At 46.7% G+C, this 22,500-nt stretch overlaps 4 protein-coding genes across 4 annotated transcripts in view; 2 read left to right on the top strand and 2 right to left on the bottom strand.

The window, feature by feature from the left end:
• Positions 1 to 8,586, top strand: part of ano2a (anoctamin 2a) — a 36,425-nt gene extending 27,839 nt beyond the window's left edge. Inside the window, exons 20-26 of the mRNA XM_062546657.1 lie at positions 706 to 806; positions 2,226 to 2,383; positions 3,781 to 3,933; positions 4,576 to 4,628; positions 4,991 to 5,172; positions 5,419 to 5,524; positions 5,858 to 8,586. Of these exons, the coding sequence (XP_062402641.1) occupies positions 706 to 806; positions 2,226 to 2,383; positions 3,781 to 3,933; positions 4,576 to 4,628; positions 4,991 to 5,172; positions 5,419 to 5,524; positions 5,858 to 7,867 (2,763 nt within the window). The 3' untranslated portion in view covers positions 7,868 to 8,586. The remainder of the gene's footprint in view (positions 1 to 705; positions 807 to 2,225; positions 2,384 to 3,780; positions 3,934 to 4,575; positions 4,629 to 4,990; positions 5,173 to 5,418; positions 5,525 to 5,857) is intronic.
• A 1,911-nt stretch (positions 8,587 to 10,497) lies between these two features.
• On the bottom strand, positions 10,498 to 16,940 carry syt1b (synaptotagmin Ib). Its single transcript, XM_062547994.1, has 9 exons — positions 16,534 to 16,940; positions 15,651 to 15,772; positions 13,702 to 13,877; positions 13,196 to 13,303; positions 12,757 to 12,924; positions 11,912 to 12,079; positions 11,535 to 11,652; positions 11,031 to 11,164; positions 10,498 to 10,701 (listed from the first exon to the last, which is right to left on the bottom strand). The coding sequence occupies exons 1-9, from the start codon at positions 16,938 to 16,940 to the stop codon at positions 10,498 to 10,500; spliced, it is 1,605 nt and encodes a 534-aa protein (XP_062403978.1).
• Positions 16,941 to 18,513: 1,573 nt separating this feature from the next.
• Positions 18,514 to 20,674, top strand: bbs10 (Bardet-Biedl syndrome 10). The gene is made up of 2 exons (XM_062546653.1): positions 18,514 to 18,984; positions 19,082 to 20,674. Exons 1-2 carry the CDS (start codon positions 18,767 to 18,769, stop codon positions 20,613 to 20,615), a joined length of 1,752 nt encoding a protein of 583 aa, XP_062402637.1. The 5' UTR covers positions 18,514 to 18,766; the 3' UTR covers positions 20,616 to 20,674.
• Positions 20,675 to 21,080: 406 nt separating this feature from the next.
• The window catches only part of si:dkey-30c15.17 (crystal protein), a 6,408-nt gene continuing 4,988 nt past the window's right edge, over positions 21,081 to 22,500 (bottom strand). Inside the window, exons 7-8 of the mRNA XM_062547993.1 lie at positions 21,702 to 21,874; positions 21,081 to 21,533 (exon numbers count right to left, since the gene is read on the bottom strand). Of these exons, the coding sequence (XP_062403977.1) occupies positions 21,081 to 21,533; positions 21,702 to 21,874 (626 nt within the window). The remainder of the gene's footprint in view (positions 21,534 to 21,701; positions 21,875 to 22,500) is intronic.

The raw sequence follows: 22,500 nt of genomic DNA, 5'->3' as shown, positions 1-22,500 counted from the left end.
CTGGCTGGAGTAGGATGGCAGAGCAGAGCTGCTGGGATGGTAGTGGTGTGTGTGGGGAGAAGAGACAGAGTTTACATTGATTGCCCTATTCAGAAAATCACTCTGATTGGTTTAGATGGGGCAGCTAAGCCTCGGTTGATAAGCCAGAGCAGAGGGCTTACCAGTGTGTCTGTGTATGTTTGTGTGTCTGTGTGTGTGCGTGTGCGTGTGTTTCTGCGTGCACATATTTGTATGTGTGTGTGTGTGTGTGTGTGTGTGTGTGTGTGTGTGTGTGTGTGTGTGTGTTTATGCATGGATGAACTACATGCCAACGCATGTTCATCCTTTGTCTTTGTGATAGGCATATACAGACTGTTTACATCTGTGTCTGTATGTGTGTTTGTGTGTGTGTGGGGGGGAGTGTTTACAGAAGCATGACTAATATTGCCTAATACTCTAGGCTTCCCCTGCTCTGTTCTGTAACACCTGTTCTGTCTGTGTGTTTTGTGTATGTGTGTGGGTACTGTATGTCTTGAGTATTGTCTGATCCCTCAAGCACGTTGACCAGTTTCATACAGCATGCAGTGTGTGTGTGTGTGTGTGTGTGTGTGTGTGTGGGTGTGGGTGTGTTAATTTGTGCTTCTATTGCATATGTGTGTGCATGCGTGTGTGTGTGTGTATGTGTGTGTGCTGTATCTCACACTGACTGTTGTCTCTGGTTTCTAGTGTGCTCCTAGTGGCTGCCTGATTGAGGTCTGCATTCAGCTGGGCATCATCATGTTGGGCAAGCAGCTCATTCAGAACAACGTGTTTGAAATCGCCATACCGTGAGTCATACACACACACACACACACACACACACACACAAAACGGCATCATACCGCAAGTCTCGAATATTTACAAACACAGACACTCAAATAGAGAGAGATAGAGAGAGAGAGAGAGATGCAAACACACTCACTCAGTGTCTAGTTGTCGCACTCTGAAATTCAAGGAAATCTCTTTGCCAAACAGATGTTGCCCTTTAAGCAGAATTTCTGTTTGAAGGGCAAAACGGGTGCAGATTAATTTGAGTGGGTACACAAATGCTATGGGATCTGTTTCTAAAGCAGGCATCTCCTTTTCAACAGAATGACATGGCTTCAAAACCCTTTGACCTTTTAAGTAAAACACAAATAAATTGTAATTAAAATACAGACACAGACACACGCACACACGCACGCAGACACGCACGCACGCAGCAACATACGCGCACGCACGCATGCATCCACACACACACACACACACACACACAGACACACACACACACACATACACATAGGCAAGAGGTCCACCAAACTGACATTGTTGAAGCTCAGCAGATTGGCGCGTTCTACAGTACCAGTTTTTGCCAGCTGCAGAACTCTCACTGATTGACTATAAACCTGATTCACCTGCCCTCTGTTTTTATTATTATTATTATTATTATTATTATTATTATTCATTACAATTCAATACAATACAACATAAATCATTTGCAATACAGTGCAAGACAAAACCTAGGCTGCACATCTACAGTATCTCTCCTGCTTCCTATCCACATCTTCTGGGTCCAATCACAAACTAGTTTATCCAAAAGGCGCACCCGGATCGTTGGTCTCATTGCTTGACGGACTATCCAAAAGCCTACAGTAATTTGAACTATGCCCATTGATCACGCCTCTTGTGCAGTAGAAATAAATAGCAGACTTCCCACACTAATGTTCAATCTTAAAAGATTGAGCTTAGTATGGTGACACTAATTTCCCGCATATAAGCCGCATTGTGTACAGTATAAGCCGCAGGACAGTGTTTTATGCAAGTTAAAATAAACAAAACCATATTAGCAGCATATTAACTGGCCCCCTGTATTAACCTCATAGCTGAAGAAATTTTGCAAAATCAATGTATAAGCCGCGGCTAATAGTCTGGAAATTATGGTACCGTATATAGATAGATAGATAGATAGATAGATAGAGTCTTTATTGTCCTAAAAGGATATTCTTCTTCACACATCAATCAATACATTCCATAAAAGAGATAGCAGCATTTGATGTTCACATCACATATAACATATCACACATCAGACATTTCACATTGCACATTACACATTACACATCACACATAACATATAACATATAGAATGAATCATTCCACATGTTTATGTTAACTAAGATGTTTTGAAGTTGTTTTTAAGTGCTTTTTATCTGCCCTCTACGTGGTGGCAGGAAGCTGAAGAAGATGTACCGGGAGTACGAGGAGAAGAAGGAGAAGGAAGGGGCCCAGCTAGAGGAGGGGGAGGACCCCGACCGGGAGCCAGAGCCCTGGGAGAACAACTACAGCCTGGAGCCCTACGAGGGCCTCAGCCCCGAGTACATGGAGATGAGTGAGTGCACACACACACGCGTGCGCGCACACACACACACACACACAGGCACACGCACACACACATTTTATATACTTTATTTGATTCCACTTTACAAGTCAAGTTAGATTAGGATTCAGATATTTTGAATAATCCAGTAGATTAAAGCAGTTCAGCAGTCTATCATGGGTTTTTACAGGTTCAAGGGTATAGGAACAATTGTCCCTTCCAAATAAACAGGCTTCCTATAAATGCTTGGCCCTAGTTTTATATTGTTCCCTAATGCAAAGTCCACGGGCCACAAACCTATGTACATAACCTAGGCTACCAAACACTTATACAATGAGCTGGCATTTGTACCAGATTCTCAATGGCAGAAATCAAAGGCTGGTATTTAAGAGTTTTTGTACAGTATGAGTCCTTCATGAGTTGTACTGTAGGAACACTGCTGAGCAACAGAGCCCAAAGTAAACCCTAGAGCAAATGAACTGAAACTATGGACGCTGAGAAATGGGCCCTCTTGCCTTCTCCGTGCTTTGTTTCAATTACTTGCACAAGTGTGAAGGGAAGTATTACTGTGTAAGCCATCCAAGGGCCATTGTAGCTGTTGAGTTTTAGAATATCAGACCAGCACCAGTATACTGTAGCTGACCTCGCAGTGTTGACAACGGTGCGAGCCTCTATGGCAGAGGCAGTGCGAGTGAGGTTTGACACACATGTCATCTAAGACTGGCCTGACTTGACCTGAGCTGGATTAATGCAGGACTGCCTAAGATGGACTGGTCAACCATTCACCAGGGACTGACAGCAAGGCTCAAGTCATGTGTGGGTTATAGGGTGCGTTCAGATGTATCTGGGTGTGTTGCTTGTGGTTGCAGACATGGGATATGAATTTTGATTGGATGTCAGATTCTATTCCAAGACACATTACAATTGCTTAGATACAGTACCAACCCCTTTGTAATGCCCTAAACAGCTGTGGTTGCAATGTACATATTATCTGATGCATGTAATCTACTTGACTTGTGAAGTGGAATGAAATAAAGTATATAAAATGTGTGTGTGTGTGTGTGTGTGTGTGTGTGCGCGTGCGTGTGAGAGAGATTGTGTGGATATGCAGGTGCGTACAAGTGTGTGTGTGTGTTTGTGTGCGTGTGTGTGTGTGTGTGTGTGTGTCTGTCTGTCTGTCTGTATGTCTGTATGTGTCTGTGTGCACTGTACCTGTGTATGTGTTTTCAGTTGTCTGCAGAAGCACAGAATCAATGTGTCTGTTTTGTACAGTCATCCATTATGTATTTTGTGTTGGTATGCAGTAACTCAATATGGCTTTATGTATTTATCAGCAAAAGCACATGACATGATGGATGTGTGCGTGTGTGTGTGTGTGTGTGTGTGTGTGTGTGTGTGTGTGTTTGCAGTAATCCAGTATGGTTTCGTGACGCTGTTTGTGGCCTCGTTCCCGTTGGCCCCGGTGTTTGCCCTGCTCAACAACGTCATTGAGATCCGACTAGACGCTGCCAAGTTCATCTCGGAAGTCCGCAGGCCGGACGCTGTCAGAGCCAAGGAGATTGGTATGGAACCTCTGCTACACACACACGCATACAGATACACATGTGTGTGCACCCCACACACACTAAGAAGCCTTGACACTATCTCTTTCACATAATCATGTATGTGAAATCATAGAATAAAATAATTTATCTTGGGTAAATGTTTATTTTCAACTCGTGAGTGAAATGTTTCACTGTGGTAAATCCTGAAATGCATGCTGCAAACCCCAGGTTTCCCAAGTTTCCCAAGTGTTCAGCATCGTATGTGTGCTTTGTGCTCCTAACATGAGGGAAAACCTTAGTTCTTTAGTGGTGTTTATGACGTCAGTGTGACATTTGTATGTGTGCTCTGGCGCCCTCTTCTGTCTTTGTACTGCCAGTGAATACAAACGCCTGCTTTGTTGCCTGAATGTCAGCATGTGTTGCAATTGTATTATACTGATATGAATATATCAATACTATTATTATGTTGCTGCAGCTAAGTGGAAGTGATTTAAGTCTCAATATGAGGTTTGCTAGCTGACTTCTTAAGCAGACCTTCACTCTTCTTCTCTTCTTCTCTTCCTCCCTCTCATCCTATCCCTCTCAACCCCTCCTCCTCCTCCTCCTCCTCCTCCTCCTTCTCTCCCCCTCCTTTCTGTTTTACTGTCTAAATCCTCACAGGAATATGGCACAACATTCTGAGTGGCATCAGCAAGTTTGCTGTCATCACAAATGTAAGTCTGTTGACATGATGTGTAGCAGTCTACTGCTAAATGTGTTGTGGGCCTCATGCTACAGTGCCTGGGCTGTATTCATCCCTCTTAATTTGTGTGGTCTACATGGTTCATATTGTCATTGTGGAATGTTTTCAGTAAAATGACAATGTCCCTTTTGAAGGTAAAGAGAACAGCCCTCTCTTGGCGTTAAATTACGTGCTTTTTAACAAGCCTCTCAGTAGATGTCTTAGGGGATATTAACGGTTGTGAAGGGCTTCTAGGTAGATAGAAGTTATATTGTTCAGGACCTGTGTGATGGATACAGAGGGATGCAACTGTCCACTCTAATATGATCTATTGTCTTTTCTGTGTCTCTCCAGGCCTTTGTGATATCTTTCACCTCGGAGTTCATCCCAAGGATGGTCTATCAGTACATTTACAGTGAGACCGGCACCATGCATGGCTACACAGACTACACGCTGGCCTACTTCAACACCAGTCACTTCAAACCAGGCACCGCTCCCAATGGTACACAGTACGACAAAGATCTCAAGATCTGCAGGTATGTACAGTGCATGCACAATACACACACACACACACACACACACACACACACACACACACACACAACATATTTTCAAACCCAAGCTAACAAAAACAGGCCATCAAAGTCAGTGCACAGCCAGTGCACAACAGCAAAGGACATGTCTGCCTTTGTTTACTTATTTCCAGTGGCCATATGTCAAGCATCTCTCTTCTGCCCCCTTTCTCTCTCTCTCTCCTTCTTTCTCTCTTTCTCTCCCTCCAGGTATAAGGATTACAGAGATCCTCCTTGGTCCCATGAGTCCTACCAACTCTCTAAGCAGTACTGGTCAGTGCTGGCAGCAAGACTGGCATTTGTCATCTTTTTTCAGGTAACTTACTTCACAGTTACAGCTTATTTGTTGATTTATGCCGTTTTGTGACGTAACTACTCAAGATTTGCCATTTTTTTATGCAATACATACTGTCGTTTAGGACACAAAAAGTGATTACCTTTCGAGATCATGATCCTTAATTATATATTTTATCTACATCATGTTCAAACATTAGAATCATTACGCCAATTGATATATTGATATTGATTTCCATGTGTGTGCTGACATGTTTTGAGTAAATATCCACTGTATGGCTGTTACTGTAAAACTGAGTGTTCGTGCTGTGGCCTGCATCTGTGGCTGAACGTGCTCTACCCTGCTGTGCTTCAGAACTTGGCCATGTTCCTGAGCATGCTGGTGGCCTGGCTCATCCCCAACGTGCCGCGCTCGCTCAAGGACCAGATCAAGCGGGAGCGCGCCGCCCTCATGGAGCTCCTGCTCTCCCAGGAGCCCAGCCAGAGCTCCAGCCGCCGCCGTACGCCACGCTCCCAGGACGCCCAGGTCATCATCCGGGGCCCCGAGGATGACGAAGAGGACCCGCCAGGAGGCGAGAGCAGCAGGATGGACTCGCCGAGTGCAGAGGAGCCCAGCGCACACCCAGAAACCGTATCCCTGGAGACGGACCTGAGGGAGGAGGGAGAGGCCCAGGGTGGAGGTCTTGATCTGGATCCAGATCCTGATCCTGATCCGGACCCTAATGCAGATCCAGATCCAGATCCAGATTCTGACGCTAAACCTGATCCCGAACCTGATCCCAGTCTTAGCCCTGATCATGACTCAAACCTCGATCTCAATGGTGACATAGAAATATCAAAAAAGCCCTCAAAGTCCAAGCTGGTGACTCAGAGGAGTTTAGATGTTTCAAGTTCAACCTCCAAGGAAGCAGCTGAGACCCAGATGGAGGGAGACCAGAATCCCAGAACCAAGACCCGCTGCCGGACCCTCCCTCCCCGCTACCGAGGGCCCGAGCCTGGGGACAGCTCGACACAGTCCAGCCACTCATCCGTCTTTACCCACCTGAGCCAGCAGGTGCCGCCCTCACGCAGCCAGCTAATCAGGATGAAAGACCCCATCAAACAGTCGTCACAGAGTGAGCTGGCCAGGAGCATCATAAGGAACCGTGCCTCCAGACCACCGTCGGTGGATGAGGTGGCTGAGGCAGTCCCCACACTTCCACCCCGACCCCCATCCCGGCCAACATCTGACATTGAGCTGGCCCAGCGCGGCATGTCCAGACCTTCCTCGCAGAGCGAACTCTCCGATTCCTCCCAGAGATGTCCATCGCGGTCCCCGTCAGACTTTGACCTGAGCCAGAGTGTCCAGAGAGGCTTGTCGAGGCCGGCGTCAGAGGCAGAGCAGCTTTGCGAGGCGTCCAGCAGACCAGCGTCACGGCCGCCATCCAGACCTCCATCGAGGCCCCCCTCGGACCTAGAGTTGGCCCAGAGGGTCCACAAGTCTCTCTCGCGACCCCCGTCTGAAACCGAGCTGGCCGAACCCTCGTCCAGACCTCCGTCTCGGCCACCGTCCAGACCCCCGTCCAGACCACCGTCAGACATAGACTTGGCCCATAAGGCCCTGAAGTCGCGAACAGCATCGGAGGCGGAGGCTGAGTTGATCGATATCTCCTCCAGGCCTCCGTCACAGCCTCTGTCCAGACCGTCGTCAGTACTGGAATTGGCCCGGAAAGCCGCAAAGAGTTTCTCGCGGACAGGATCGGAGGCGGAGGCTGAGTTGATCGACATCTCCTCCAGGCCTCCATCACAGCCTCCGTCCAGACCTTCATCAGATGTGGAGTTGGCCCGGAAAGCCGCAAAGAGTTTCTCGCGGACAGGGTCGGAGGCGGAAGCTGAGTTGATCGACATCTCCTCCAGGCCTCCATCACGGCCTCCGTCGAGACCACCGTCAGATGGAGCGCTGGCCCAAAGAGCCTCCAAAGCCCCCTCACGGCCAGCCTCCCAGGACGACCTGTCCCAGGGCACCTCAAGACCTCCATCCAGACCTCCATCTAGACCCCCATCCAGACCCCCCTCCCGGCCTCCGTCAGACATCGATTTGGCGCAGAAAGCTCTGTCACGCTCCCCATCACAACCAGACACCGGCCTAAAGACTCCTTCAAAGCCCCCTTCAGACAGCGAGCTGGCTCAGAACATGCTCAAAGGTCCCCCTGCCTCCGACCAGAGATCCAGAGCCAAAGGGCGCTGCCAGACGCTTCCCCCCAACCAGAGGCCCCCCGAGGCTGGGGAGACTGCCGTCCGAACCAGCCATTCCTCCACCTTCACCCATCTAAGCCAACAGGTCCCGCCATCACGCAGTGAGCTTACCCGGGACACACACGTGTAATATGAGACCGTGTAGATGCTGGAGGTGAGGAGTCTCCAGGGGTCATGCAGAGGTCACAGAGGTCATATGTCTCTCTTGAGATTGCCTCTCATCTGATCTTCTCCCCCATAATGGTTGAGAATACAAATTCACCAGCCCGGATGATTCCACGAACTGAACTCATCACTGATGGTGAGATAACGTTCCTCTGCTCTCCGACTGATTGGCTGATGGGATGGTTCTCAGATCCTGGATTGGTCAGTGAGATGGTTCACTGTTCTTTGATTGGTTCATTACAGGATTATGGTTGCTATACAGTTTCTCCTGCTCGTGCATAACCATGACTGCCTCTCAAAATAAAAGACAAGAGAGATACTACACACCAACACAGACAAATACACACACACATGCACACACACACACGTTGACAACTTCAACATACACATGGATGGAAACACTCACACCCCAAACACACCCACACACAAACTTCATTGTACTAAGACTTTTTACTGTTGTTGTTTTTTTAAGGGAAAGGAGGTGAGAGATTATCTGTCTTGCTGGTGTGGTAGAGTGTAAATCTGAAACTGCATTTATGATGTAGAATACCAAAGAAAGCCACCCACCCTTTTCTTAGATATCCTCGACATTTTGATAATATCAACAAAAACTCATTATTGTTCTTAATAAGCATGTTATTATTGTTCATATATAAAGACAAAGTTCATAATAAAAAAAATGTGAATGAAGTGAAGTTTATTTGTGTTTTCATGCTTCGGTCGTGGGTGTTGCTCTCATTACTGTGTTGAGACGCTGCACTCAGACAACCCTAAGCTTTACTATAATCTGGCTGTAATCCACTGTCCAACCCTCACCCTATTGTTATGCAATAACAAAGTATTAACTTGATAGAGCTCCTTGGCACGCCATATTGCACGCTACTCAATGATATAGTTTTACTGTAACAAAGGCTCATGTAATGTATATTGCACCATGATCCCCTTTAAATATAGACAGGGGATGACCCTGTCATAAAATTGCACCGATTGGTTTATCTCTGGGAACGTGAAAAGCTCTCTTTTTTTCTATACACCACGGCATGTGGGGAATTGATTTAGAAACAACTGGCCTGTAATTCACGTTGACATATTTTTTAAATCTCTCTGCTAGCAAAGAGCAGATGAGTGATGCTTTAAAAATTACAGAATAATTTGGCCCTCATATGAAGTCTGTGTGTGGCCTTTCATCATTCATAAAATGTAGCGACCCTGTTTAATAGTTTATTGTTAAGACCCTGGCTCTTAGGACTGTTAGAACTGACTCTTGTTGGGGCTCCGCCCCTACATTCTACGTGTTGCCTATTTCTATGTCCTGCAGGGTGCTGAGTGGAAGGGTGGTGCCTAGGACTTAATGGGCTGGACTATAAGGCCGGGGTCTCCATGTCCACTCGCTCTCTGCTCTGCTCTGCCTTTGCCATTCGGTGGTGTGCTCCGTTGGGGAGAACATGAAGGCCTTCTCCGACCGCATAGTTCCTTTATGGGGAACTCCCTCCGTCTTCGCTGCGTTTAGCTTTTGTTTAGTTATTCTTATTATTACCCTTAGACAACATATCGCATTACACTTTGCTTAAATATCATATACTGACTTTTCTTATGTAAATAAATATCATTTATGCATTGAACACTACGGTGTGGTCTCCCCATTTATGTCAGGTCTGCTGTGAGCCAAGCGGTCCTTGACATTTTATGAAAGACTATCTTACACCTGCCACAATGTCATGTTTCCCATTTTACACCCAAGGCAGTGATGAATGTTTTGCCATGCACTCCAGTTCAATTGATTATTGCGCTCACACCGTCAAAATAGTGATTTTGGACTGGCCAAACCGCAAACGTCATTAAACCATCCTTTTCAGATCGCTAAAATACGGTAGAGCCAAGTTTTGCTGTGGGTCATGGTCTGGAGTATAGCCCACTGTCCACATTTGTCTGGATATGATCAAACCACCTACACATGTATCAGTGTAGATGCTTAACACACACTTGAATACTATATTTATTGCTATAGTTGACTATGAAATTGAGATATTATACACAAACACACACACGTAAGGCCCGACAAGGATTAAAATAGCATGTATCCAACAAGGATACAACAAGGCCCTAATCAAGAAACTGTACAGCAATGATAATAATAACAGTGTCAGCTTGAAATTTATAATGGTGTTGCCCATTTAAAATTCTATAGCATGTCATTTTAAATATATAGTTCTGAGGAGAAAAGTAAAATGAGAATTGCATATTATTTACACAATTCACTATTAACATAGTTTTACATGTAGTATGTACAGCATTTTTACATAAACACACACACACCCCTTCCCCTTTTCTTTGTGTGCACATACACACACGCACACACGCACACACACACACACACACACACACACACACACACACACACACACACACACACACACACACACACACACACACACACACACACACACACTCACACACACACACACACAGAGGGATACCCTAGATTTTTACACACACACACACACACACACACACACACACACACACACACACACACACACACACACAGCAGCAGCTCAGCTCAACAGGTGTGTGTTCTGCCCTGTATGCTCCCTCTCATTTCTTGGCAAGCTCTGCGCTGACCTCGTCCTCTGGCTTGAGGGCATGCCACTGGGCGATGGGCCTCCTGGGGTTGGCCAGCATGTCTGCCCAGTGGCGCTGCTCCGTGCCCGTGCTGTTCATGCCCAGAAACACCTTACCGATGGCGTCGTTCTTACCGATCTTATCATAGTCCAGCACAGTCACCGCCACTTGCACTTTCTGTCCAGGCAAAAAGAGTAAAACAGAATTATATTAATAGTAACATCAATTATGCCATTAGTTCATTTAGAAGAGCCAGTGCTAAAACAAACGTAGAAGCATGTGAAGAAAGCCATTTGAATCTAATGCCAAACTCCCCTATGCTCTGTATTGACAGGATATCAACTAATTAGGTGCCGTATTGAATACATACAACTTAGTGGAAGAGTGTCGTTGGCAGGTATAATGGGACGTTCAAGACAACCTGAATCCTACACACACAGCTTTAACACACATAGCCTCTTCTTGCTTTACCTGGACCAGCAGGATAAGACTGGGACTACAGTTACCTGGATCTGCTCCAGAGTCACCTCGAAGCTGAAGGACTCGTTGTAGTATGGGTTCAGGGTGTGCTTCTTCACCGTGGTCTTCTTCTTCTTCAACCTCTTCCCATTCTGCAGCAAGTGGATCTTCACGTAGGGATCTGAAATAGACAGAGGGGTCATGGCAGGTAGTGTAATTGCAGTGACAGTTGGGTTTGTGCTCCAAAGGCAATACTGACAAGCCTGGTACTTTGGGGATGCAGTCAGAATACAGGTTTATTACCACATAAACCTGGAGATAAGGTCATGTGGGGTGATTGCTTTCTCCCAGATCAACACACACAGATTCAGACTGTATTGTTACATGTGTGGTGATGTAGTTCAATGCTCTTTGAGTAATCCCAAAGAGCACTGAAACTCTTGACATTACTCTAGACATTACTAGTTTTCAAAATGGGGAGAAATCAAACGTAGAGAGTTTATCTTGTCTCCCTTATGCATCTGTTGATTGGTCTATGGGCTGTCACTCACCTGAGAGCCCGCCCACATCCATCTTCTTGAGGTTCTTAGCCTCCAGAACTACCACAGTCAGTTTGCCGGCAGTGGGGACGTATCGCAGGGACAGACAGATATCCCCCAGCTTTTCTTGCTACACACAGACACACACACACACACACACACACACACACACACACACACACACACACGCACACAAACAAAGGATTTAGAATTTGGATCTGGATTTAGACGAATTCATACAATGAATTATGATAACAAAACACTTGCAAAACACGTGCTAATACTGTGTATTTCATACTGCTACTAAACCCACATACTGTAAACACAAACCCACTCAACCTCTCACACACACACACACACACACACACACACAAACATAAAGAGCCCACCTCTTCCTTCTCAGGTTTCTGCAGGTCTCTCCACTCCTCGGTCACGTGACTGAAGTCCACTTTGTTCATGGGGATGCGCACGTCCCCGATGGCATCGTGCTTCGAGAAGCGGTCGAAGTCGTACACGATCATGACCAGGGTCTTCCCTCCCAGCTCCGCATAGGGGACCTGTAGAGGGCACACAAGCCACCGTATAGCAACAGTGGCACATGGGTGTGAATCCGGCGCACAGTTAGAGATGTGGCCATAAATATGCATGAGGCGGCCCTGACAGAGACACGCCCTGTCACAGGCGTCCGCAGCCTGGTGACAGCCCGGGCTGAGATGGCAGAAAAAGTGCAGATGCTGAATAAGACCTTTGTGCTCATCAAGGGCACCGCCACATGCAATCGCACACTGAGTGTGTGTGTGTGTGTGTGTGTGTGTGTGTGTGTGACAGAAACATCAGATCTGCATTATCTATTATGGTAAATATTCAGAGTCTGAGGGCAGCGTTCCAAGAGGATGTCTGTAACAACAATGCGAATGACACTGTTTCTTGTGGTTCTGGAAGTCTGCTCTATACGTCTGCTCTGAGTTTGTCTTGCTTGAATAGCTCTACCTGCTTGTGTTCCTTCACCGCACACAATAATACAAAGCGTTTAAACCTCCCATCATCCCACCATTCCAACACCACCACACCCGTCCAGTGAAATAAATGGAAGTGGAAACTGTATCGTGTCTGACATGATGAGATGCCCTTGTCTCGTTCTGGACTTCCTGAATCACCAGAAGCATCGCTCACTCTTTTACACTGCCCTGGCCAATCAGGATAGGATGTGGGTGGGGCAGTGATATACAAGCACCTTGAAGGTGAAGTTCTCGTTGAAGGTGGGGTTGAGGGACTTCCTGTGGACTTTGGTCTCAAATTTCTTCTTCTTGTCGGGCAGCAGGTAGAGCTTCACGTAGGGGTCTGATGTGCCACTCATGTCCATGGCCGGGAGGTCTGTAGCCTGGAGAATGCCCACCACCAACTGAGCAAGAGAGGGATAAATGATAATGGAAGAAACAAGAGGGAGAGAGAGAAGGAAAGAGAGAATGGAGGGGGAGGGGGAGGGAGAGAGGAAGAGAGAGAGATTAATGGTAATGGAGGAAACAAGAGGGAAGGAGAGAAGGAAAGAGAGAAAGGAGGGGGGAGGAAGAGAGAAAGAAATGGATAACAGCAAGAGAGGGTGGTGGTATAAGGGAAAAAGGGAGAAAGAGAGAAACAGAGGGGAGGAGGAGGGGATGGATACGATATCTTACGGCAGTATCAGTGAAATTGTAGTCTAAAGAGAACTGGAGTTTGCCCAGCTTGACTTCCTCTTTGGGTTCCTCCTCTTCATCCACTGTATCAGTGTCATGTTTCAATGCCTGAGAACACACACACACACACACACACACACACACACATACACACACACACACACACACACACACTGATAAATCAGGGATGGTATACAGTTTCCTCCCTGGTGTGCTCAAAACTACAGTCCATTTTGTTTTACTGTAAATAGTAAAAGGATATAATTCTCAATAACACTGTAATTGAGAATTGAAATAAATAAGGCATTGTACACTGTACTACAGTATTTAAAACTAAAGTCTACAGGACATTTGGGGCCAATTGTATCAGTCCTTACGAACAAGGAGAACCTTGATGCACATTACGCACATTCCCAAACTCTGTGTGAAGGATTCTATCAGAGTTATCCAAAAATAATGTGTGTGTGTGTGTGTGTGTGTGTGTGTGTGTGTGTGATGTACACTACCTGCATTGTCCCCTCGTCCTTCATGTCTGTGAGGTCGAGGTCGTTTTTCCCTCCCTTCTCCTTGCCCTTCTTCTCCTTCTTCTTCTTGAAGAGAGTCTTGCGGCAGCAGCAGACACAGCAGCTCAGCAGCAGCAGCAGCAGCACCAAGACCAGGGCCACCACTGCCCACGTGGGAACTGGCAGGAAATATCACACACATGTGGAGGAATTTGACACACACAAAGTGTGTGTATGGGAGAAACACACACACACACAGACACACAGACTATCACCAAAGATGTGAACAAATACGGCCCATGGGAGGACTTGGAGGAAACGTCAGACAAATGAAGATGAATTTGACAGAGGAAAAGACAGAGAGAAACACACACACTTATCACCAGCATCAACAGAAGTAGATTTCAATGAGTTGAAAAGTGTTACACATGACATTAAAGATACACATTACTTACACACACATACACAAATGCATTACGTTAATGGAGTTTTTTTATATCCAAAAATGACAGAAATTACCTAGCAACAGAATGTGAAGAAACAACCTTTTGTGTCATGTCAAATATGCCTATGCTCTGTGTATTTATTTTTCTTTTTAATTTATTTCTGTAGTTGAATGGACACGCACAAGGAATTTCAATACTTATAAATACTTCTTTATGAGTACATGACAATAAACATTGAACTTTGAACATTGTTGTCCAGATATCTACTGAAATTAGCATGCAAAAGAGCTAGCTCCATACCAAGTAACGGTAGTTCCATGCATGACGCAGCATTTAAAAACAACACAAAGCAGTGGAAGACTGCTGTGTTGCTGCGTTCAAGACAACACAAAGCCTATAAAGTTCCACATAACTCCTTTAACTTTACTAAGAGCTCACATCCACATGGTCGAGTCCACTGGGTTAACAGTATTGCGTAGCCGCCCCCACTGATTCCAGCACATCCCAGCACATCCCACCATTACTGCACACTGAGTTCAGTGATTAACACAACAGTATTGAGGCCATATCGCACAGCCCCTCTATCATATTTGCCCTTGAGTGGCGTCATTCTGCCAGCTGGTGTAGGGGCCCCTTAGGGAGCGACCCTCAGGGAGGAGGCTATATTTACACCAGCTGCTGCTGGGTGGACGGCATGACCTTCCAGGTTGGGGGCCATCTGTCAGAAACCTCTGTGCAGGTGAAGGATGCTGACCCAGCGGGTGAAGCAATGACCCCTGTGTGTGTGTATGTGAGAGAGAGAGAGAGAGAGAGAGAGAGTGTGTCTGTGTGTGTGTGTGTGTGTGTGTGTGTGTGTGTTTATGCGTGTGCGTGTGTGTGTGTGTGTGTGTGTGTGTGTGTATATATGTGTATGTGTGTGTGTGTGTGTGTGTGTGTGCGTGCGTGTGTGTGTGTGTGTGTGTGTGTGTGTGTGTGTGTGTGTGTGTGTGTGTGTATGCCCATGCACACAGGTAAAAGAATAGAATGCTGACCCAGCAAGTGAAGTGGTGACCCTACAGGGATAACTGCCGGTCTAGCCACAGCACTTACAGTATGTGTGCGTGTGTGGGCGTGTGAATAGGTGTGTGTGTGTGTGTGTGTGTGTGTGTGTGTGTGTGTGTGTGTGTGTGTGTGAGAGAGAGTGTATTTCTGTCTACATCTGCTGGTGGGTGTGTGCACAGGTGAAGGACACAAAGGCAGCAGGACCATCAGTGACCCTGCAGTGGAAGCCTCGTCATGGCAACAGTGATGCTCACTCCCCATGTGCTGGAGTTAAATACAAACTGATTGACTTCCTTAGGCTGTCTTCCTTACATAATGTTGTAACCTGTTCTAATAGCTCACTCTTACATAACAACTTTCTACAAATCATGTTTTTTTGTGTAGGCCTATATTTCTTCAACAGGTAAAATGTGTTGTGTGTTTGTGTGGTGTGGGAATTGTGTTTATGTATGTGTGCATACTAACGAGGTATATGCTTGAGCTCATTCATGAATTTCTCCCTGAGCTCGTTGACTTTGGTGTGATGCGTCGGTCCAGGGGTCGGAGGTCGTCCACTTGGCCCCGCCTCCTTTGGGTTCATACTCGCACTGGGTGGAGCCAATGTAGCACCAGGAGCCACCAGAGCCTCTCCACACACCGTGATCAACCTAACACACACACACACACACACACACACACACACACACACACACACACACACACGTGTACATGCACACATGCAAAAACATGCACACGCATGTGCATGCACACATGCCCACACACACACACACACACACACACACACACACACACACACACGAGAGAGAGAGAGAGAGAGAGAGAGAGGGAGAGATAGCAGTGTGTGTATGTGTGAGCGAGGTATTTGCTTCAGTTCATTCATGAATATGGGTGTGTGCCTATTGTGTAAAGTTGAGGTTATTTCTTGGTTTCATACCTGGCTCCCAGGAGAAGAAATGCAAGGCCATTCCAGTCAGACATTGTGAAGAGTTCTGCCTGAAATTCAATAAAATGCACACGTCTGTAATATTAAACCACAAATGCTTGACCTTACATGTAGCATACTAACAATGGATTGTAAATGCTTTTCTCAGGATCTGTTATACTATACAGGTGCATCTCAAAGAATTAGAATATAATGAAAAGGGTCAAAACATCGCCAATGGTTTCCTGAGACAGTCTGTGGACTTTTCCAGTTGTCCACTAGTTTCTCATCTTTTGTGCCAATCTGGTAAACCCTCCCCCCACCCACCTCTCCCCTCCCCCCTGGTCTGATGGCTGTCTGGATGTGTGTCATATTCCACTCCCATGAGGCACTGGGGACTGAGGTGGGTGTTGAGGGGTTGTGTACATCGGGGAGGGGAAGGGTTGAGGGGACATTGGGCAGGAGGAGTCTGGGTGGGGAGCTGGGGGTGGGGGCGGATATGGGTACATTGTGGAGGGGAAGGGTTGAGGGGACATAGGGCAGGAGGAGTCTGGGTGGGGAGCTGGGGGTGGGGGCGGATATGGGTACATCGGGGAGGGGAAGGGTTGAGGGGACATTGGGCAGGAGGAGTCTGGGTGGGGAGCTGGGGGTGGGGGCGGATATGGGTACATCGGGGAGGGGAAGGGTTGAGGGGACATTGGGCAGGAGGAGTCTGGTTGGGGAGCTGGGGGTGGGGGCGGATATGGGTACATCGGGGAGGGGAAGGGTTGAGGGGACATTGGGCAGGAGGAGTCTGGTTGGGGAGCTGGAGGTGGGGGCGGATATGGGTACATCGGGGAGGGGCAGCAGGAGGCTCAGATGTCCCCGCGTGAGGCATGTCAGAGATCACTTTCATTGCAGCTGTAAAGGGAGCGTTTCACCTTGAGATTATTTTGAGAATCGCTCAGTAAGCACACATTGATTTCCGTCTTCTTTTACAGTGTGCTGAATAATGATCATGTACCCACGGCACCCAAAGATGCTTTTCCATGGAATCAAACATGTCACAGTGCAGCTCAGCTGGTCAGAGATACAATAGGTGGCAGGACTAAAGGGACATCAAACTATAGTAATGCTGGAAATGAATAATAACAGCTTCTTCCAAAAGGTTTGACAACATACTAATATGAATGTGAACAGAGAAACACAAGGACCAGTCACAGATAACCAAGCAACAGTCAAAGACACAACTGAGAATACAAGGAACCTGCGGACTCAGCAATAAACTAAACAACGATGAGACAGCTGTCACCAAGACAACACAAGGACTACACAGAAACCACCAAGGACTAGATAAAGTGAACATTCAAAAACAATGACACAAATGCACAAAGGCTTCAGAGACATTAGCCTATACGAAGGGCATAGACAACATGTAAACCAGGGGGCTGAACAGTCAGTTCAAAACTGAAAACAGTTAAAAACTGAAACAACACTGTACAAAACATTGCAAAACATGATGATTTCCTTACCTTCAATTGGTTCAATTAAAAAGAGTCGCATTAGAACTGCATCACTGAAATAATTGATGATTTAGAAAAGCAAGATGTTTTTATGAGTATTCCTGGAGGGTGGTGTGGAGTGAGATGGAGAGATATGAAAAGAGAGGAGAGGGAAGAGAGAGGGGAGAGGGAGAGAGCGACTCAGTTGTGTCGGTCAGGTCCTATGGGAACGAAGGAACAGGGATGGAGGAGAGTGAAAGGGAGGGTGAGAGAGAGAGAGGAGGCAGAGAAAGAGAGAGATGAATTCTGAGGAGAGGAGCATGATAGTGAGGCGGAGGAGGGTTCTACTGAAGTGTCACACAATTCTGTGTTCTGTTGAGCATCTTACAGCTAAAACTTCCTATGCAAATATCCTGCCCATCCAAAGTTATGCAACTGGTCAAGCTGAGGGACCATGACACACGAGGAGGACACCTCCGTTTTTATGTCCTTCAGTAGACAGACTGAATATTCATCATCTCACCTGTCCCCTATTTAACACCCATCTGGAATATTCATTAGACACATATACACACGCCCCTGGTACTGTAGCTTGGACAGATTTCAGCAGAGGACACATAGAAAGTACAATAATGCCAGCTTTATGACTAAACTCGGTTTGTCTGCTAGGGAGTCAGTGGGGTCCACTCCATCACACAGCCACCTGTCTCAACTTGACATGGTTTTTTTTTTTTTTGTTTTTACCTTAAATTGAAAGTGAATTGACGATGTTGGGAAAAAAATCAAATGATCGATCCTTGCGATCCTTCATTCACATTTTTGCGTCTTTCATGCAGGTCCCACACCAGTCCACTAAGGGGCGATAAGGAGTTTCAGAGGCTGTCTCGCCTTAATCAGAGGAAAAGTGTTGTCCAGGATACGAAGGGAAGCGTTGTCTGAAAGGGAAGTTGTGAGCTCTTGAACCTTTCTTTTACTGTTTATGTACTTTTGTTTATAATTAACACATATATCTAGTTAATTAGATAAATATATTCAGTGATGCAGATTTTAACGGCTTAACTATGCATGCAATTCTTATAGTCGCGCATAAACGTTAAGCTTCGTGACAAAGTGTCTCTCGGCTAATTGGTAAGGCACGCTTACGTGCTGACACTTCCTTTGAGAAAACATTGGCTGGGATGTTGACATGTGGCATTGGCAAAGATATGGCAGATGCTGAAAGTGAGTATGTTCGCTCGACATTGGCTGTAGTGTCTGCGCTTGAGGCAGTCGTGGTGCGCAGTTTTGGACCGAATGGTGGCGTGGTACTATTCACTCGCGACACTGGAGAAGTTTTGCTTACCCGTCAAGGGCAGAATATTCTAAAGTCACTGCATTTGGAACACCCAATTGCCAGGTAGGCTTCATCTTCGATGTGTTCTCTGAACAAGTTATCTTAAACATGCTACAAAAAGTAGTATCTTGACATAAATTAACTCATTTCTGTTTTGTAGAATGGTTGTGGACTGCATTCAAGCACACTGTTCAGTGACAGCGGATGGCTCCAAGTCCTTTCTACTTCTGCTAGCCTCTCTGCTTAGAAGGATCCATGCACAGAGCAAAGCATGCAGGGAAATTGCAAATGCCCGTGCCCGTCACCTGGCCCATCAGCTATTGCGCTTCTGTTATGATGGCCTGGATGACATCATCGTGCATCAGGTGATGCCACATGCCTCCTCACTGTACTCCTCCAGTTACCGTGGTGACACTCTGGAGGGGCTGGTTTGTGGATACATGGCAGGAAGAGTTGGGATTGGTCAGGCTGAAGTTCTCGTACCAATCATCAGTCAGTTTTGCCGGAAATGGAATGTGGGCAAGGACATGGCAGAGACTATCAGATTCATCCACACAAACTTCCCTCTACTGCACTCAACAGTGTTGGGCTTGCCTATTGGTCGGTCATGTGTGCAGGAAGGGTTTCTTCTGGGCTGTGATTGGACGGTGCTTTTTGAGCGTAAGAGTGAGGAGCCGATCAGAGTGCTGGTACTGAATGAGAGTGTGTTTGCTGTCAACGAAGCCGTGAGTGTGTTTGAGAGCTATGTGTGTGACAGCCATGCGACTGTGCGTCGACTGTGTGTGTGTGCTGAAGAGCTCGACGTGTGTGTGCTCCTCTCTCCGGTGAAGTGCCCCGACCTCCTCCTGCAGCAGGCTCGCCAGAAGCGGCTCTGTGTGGCAGAGTGTGTGGACCCGCCTCTTCTGGACCTTTTCTGCCAGCTCAGCCAATCACGGCCTTCCCCTGTGGGCCGTGTCGCCATAGTGACATCAGTCAGCCGCGTTGTGTTGGGAGGGCATCGGTTGGGCTGTGTTGGGCTCACACCAGCACACTCTTCTCGCTCGTCCAGCGAGCACATCCTACACCCACACACACTTCTGCTCTGTGCCCCGGGGCCAGGCCCACTGGATCAGTGTGTGAATGCATGTCAGGGAGTCTTCACGATGCTGCACAGTGTGTGTGAGGCTGGACACTCGTTTACAGTGCCGGACCAGTCTAAGAACTCTCTCACTGACCAATCAGAGGAGACACCACTTCATCCTGTCCAATCACATCCCTCCAACGACAAATTAGAACGATCAATTCCTCCTGCTTCTCGTCCTGACCAATGGCATCGGTTTCTGCATGCTGGGCATGTGGTTCCAGTGGGTGGAGTTTTCGATGTGCTATTTCATCACTTCCTGTTGTCCTCTGATTGGGTAGCTGGGCCTCGGGTACGCAGCTTATTGGCCGAGTCTGTTCTTAGTGTGCCCAGAACACTCCACTCTCACAAACCCCGCCTCTTTATGCAGTTCCAGGCCTCCTTACTGGACAAGCTCAACACTGGCCCCTCCCACAAGCCCTGGTCAGGTGGGCTGGAGAGTGTGTCCTGTAAACAACAGCTTTTAGCCTCCGTGCTGCAGTGTGTGTGCAAGCTGCTCTCCGTGGACAGAATTTTACACACACGCTCACACACACTAAAGACATCACACCATGAGGAGGACGATGAGGATTGAAGTTTGTTATTGTATTTTTGTATTTAATGACAAATCAATAAAACATTTCAAGCATTAAAGATTTCATCGGATAATGCTTATGAGTGATCAGTGTAAATAATGCAAAATGACTTTGAGACTCTGAGCTTTGCTAACATATGAGTAAAGACTGACTTATAACTGATTGTACGAAAATGCCCACAATATCAAAATATCAACATGAAGGAAAGTGCCAACCTGATAATTATTATTACACATCGTTATTACATAGACCTTGCACAAAAATAATGACATATTACACATCAAGCTAACTGATTAAGTTAATGACATATTATTACAATTTTCTTCTCAATTTTCATGAAACAGATATGGACATTTTTGGATATAAAATCTAAATTAACCCAAACTTTCTTTTTATATCAAAAGCATAGAAATAAAAATGCATGTGTAATTCTTCAACAGCAATGACTCTCTCTCGCTCTCCCACTAGTAAATGTCCAGATTGTCCCAGAAGTCACAGATGTGGTCTCTGGCCCCATGTTGGGCGTGGGTTGGGACAGTGAGGTTCAGAATGGGCCAGCCATTGTCAAAGGTGTACTTGGGCCACACAGGAAGTCTCTGGTCCCTGCAGAATGAGCTCTGGTGTCTGCGTGAGTTGGGATCGCCACAGTGGGCAAAGGCCCCCCAGTAACACAGCATTCGATTGGCCAGCAGCGCCTCGGGAGGCTTGAACGTCAGGTTGGCCACAGGGCCGGAGTCGAACAGGAAGGGCAGCTCTGCCCCGTGACAGGCGTGGCCCAAGCAGAACGGTAGGCCCGCCCACGCGCGCGGGTCTGATAGGGTGTAGTCGAACACGTACATCCACATGGATCCGCCCAGTGATACCCCTGACCGCGCCGAGTGGCGCGACGGACACATGAAGACAAAGTCCGTCACGATCTGAGGGGAGAACACACAACACGTCTTAATTTAAAAAATGAAAAACACGTCCTGAATGCACATACGCACACACAGAACATGAACCTTCCAAACAGTATTTCATCATAGTGTATACTTCTCTCCTCTCTCACACACACACGCACACACACACATGCTCCAGATGCTTACCTGAGACAGCATGGTGCGGCGGTCAGAGTAGAGGTACATGGGCAGGTACTTGTGCAGGACGGTGAGAGTGTGCTGTTTAAAGATGGCGGTGGCGTACGCCATGCTCTCCAACACAGACACCGGCTTGGTGAAGACCCCAAACACAAAGATCACGCCCTCCTCTGAAGTGGTCCCTGGGAAGGAGAAGGACAGCTGATGACTTCTCCTGAAGCTGAAGCAGATAACCCCAACGGCACCTTCCAGGCAGCACAGCCTAAAAGGCACTACCTTTACCCTATTCCTAACCCTAACCCCCTCAACACTCATCCTACCCCTAAACTGAGGGTAGTAGTGCCTTGAAGGTAGCGCTGCCTGGAAGGCACCATTGAGGGCAAATAATACCAAAGACCATGACTGACAACCTTTACAGTCTAAACTTGATTTTTTCTGTTGGTATCCTCTCTCTACATTTATATATTGCATTTCTGCAGACACTTAAATCCAAACAAAGTACAGTTTAGTAGACACCTTATTAATCATTCAGTGCAGTTAGTATTAGGTCAATAAGAGGTAGAGTATTTGCTTATTTTTTAAATAAGCAAAAATTATTTTGGTTACAGTTTGTTTAAAAACAGGGTGACATTGAAAATGACAATTCTTCCTGTCGTAGTGAAATATTTGATACTATTCATTACTTCATCCCAACCTTACATTAACCTTCCATTAGTCTCACCTCTCCACCGCATACCAACATCATCTCTACCTGAGGGAGGTGCTGATGAGATGCCTGAGTAAGAGGAACTGAAGCCAACTCTAAGGC

The sequence above is a fragment of the Sardina pilchardus genome, chromosome 10 (genome assembly GCF_963854185.1).
Source record: "Sardina pilchardus chromosome 10, fSarPil1.1, whole genome shotgun sequence".
NCBI lineage: Eukaryota > Metazoa > Chordata > Actinopteri > Clupeiformes > Clupeidae > Sardina > Sardina pilchardus.
This window is presented reverse-complemented; position numbering and strand designations above follow the sequence as displayed.

Bases quoted from the DNA above. Each gene is read 5' to 3' on its own strand.
- syt1b (XM_062547994.1), bottom strand. From the start codon at position 16,940: ATGTACCCATATCCGCCCCCACCTCCAGCTCCCCAACCAGACTCCTCC. The intron at 15,773-16,533 runs GTACACAACCCC...GGCTCCACCCAG, and splicing joins CAACCCTTCCCCTCCCCGAT to TGCGAGTATGAACCCAAAGG. The intron at 10,702-11,030 runs GTAACTGTAGTC...TTGCCTGGACAG, and splicing joins TGACTCTGGAGCAGATCCAG to AAAGTGCAAGTGGCGGTGAC.
- bbs10 (XM_062546653.1), top strand. From the start codon at position 18,767: ATGTTGACATGTGGCATTGGCAAAGATATGGCAGATGCTGAAAGTGAG. The intron at 18,985-19,081 runs GTAGGCTTCATC...TCTGTTTTGTAG, and splicing joins TTGGAACACCCAATTGCCAG to AATGGTTGTGGACTGCATTC.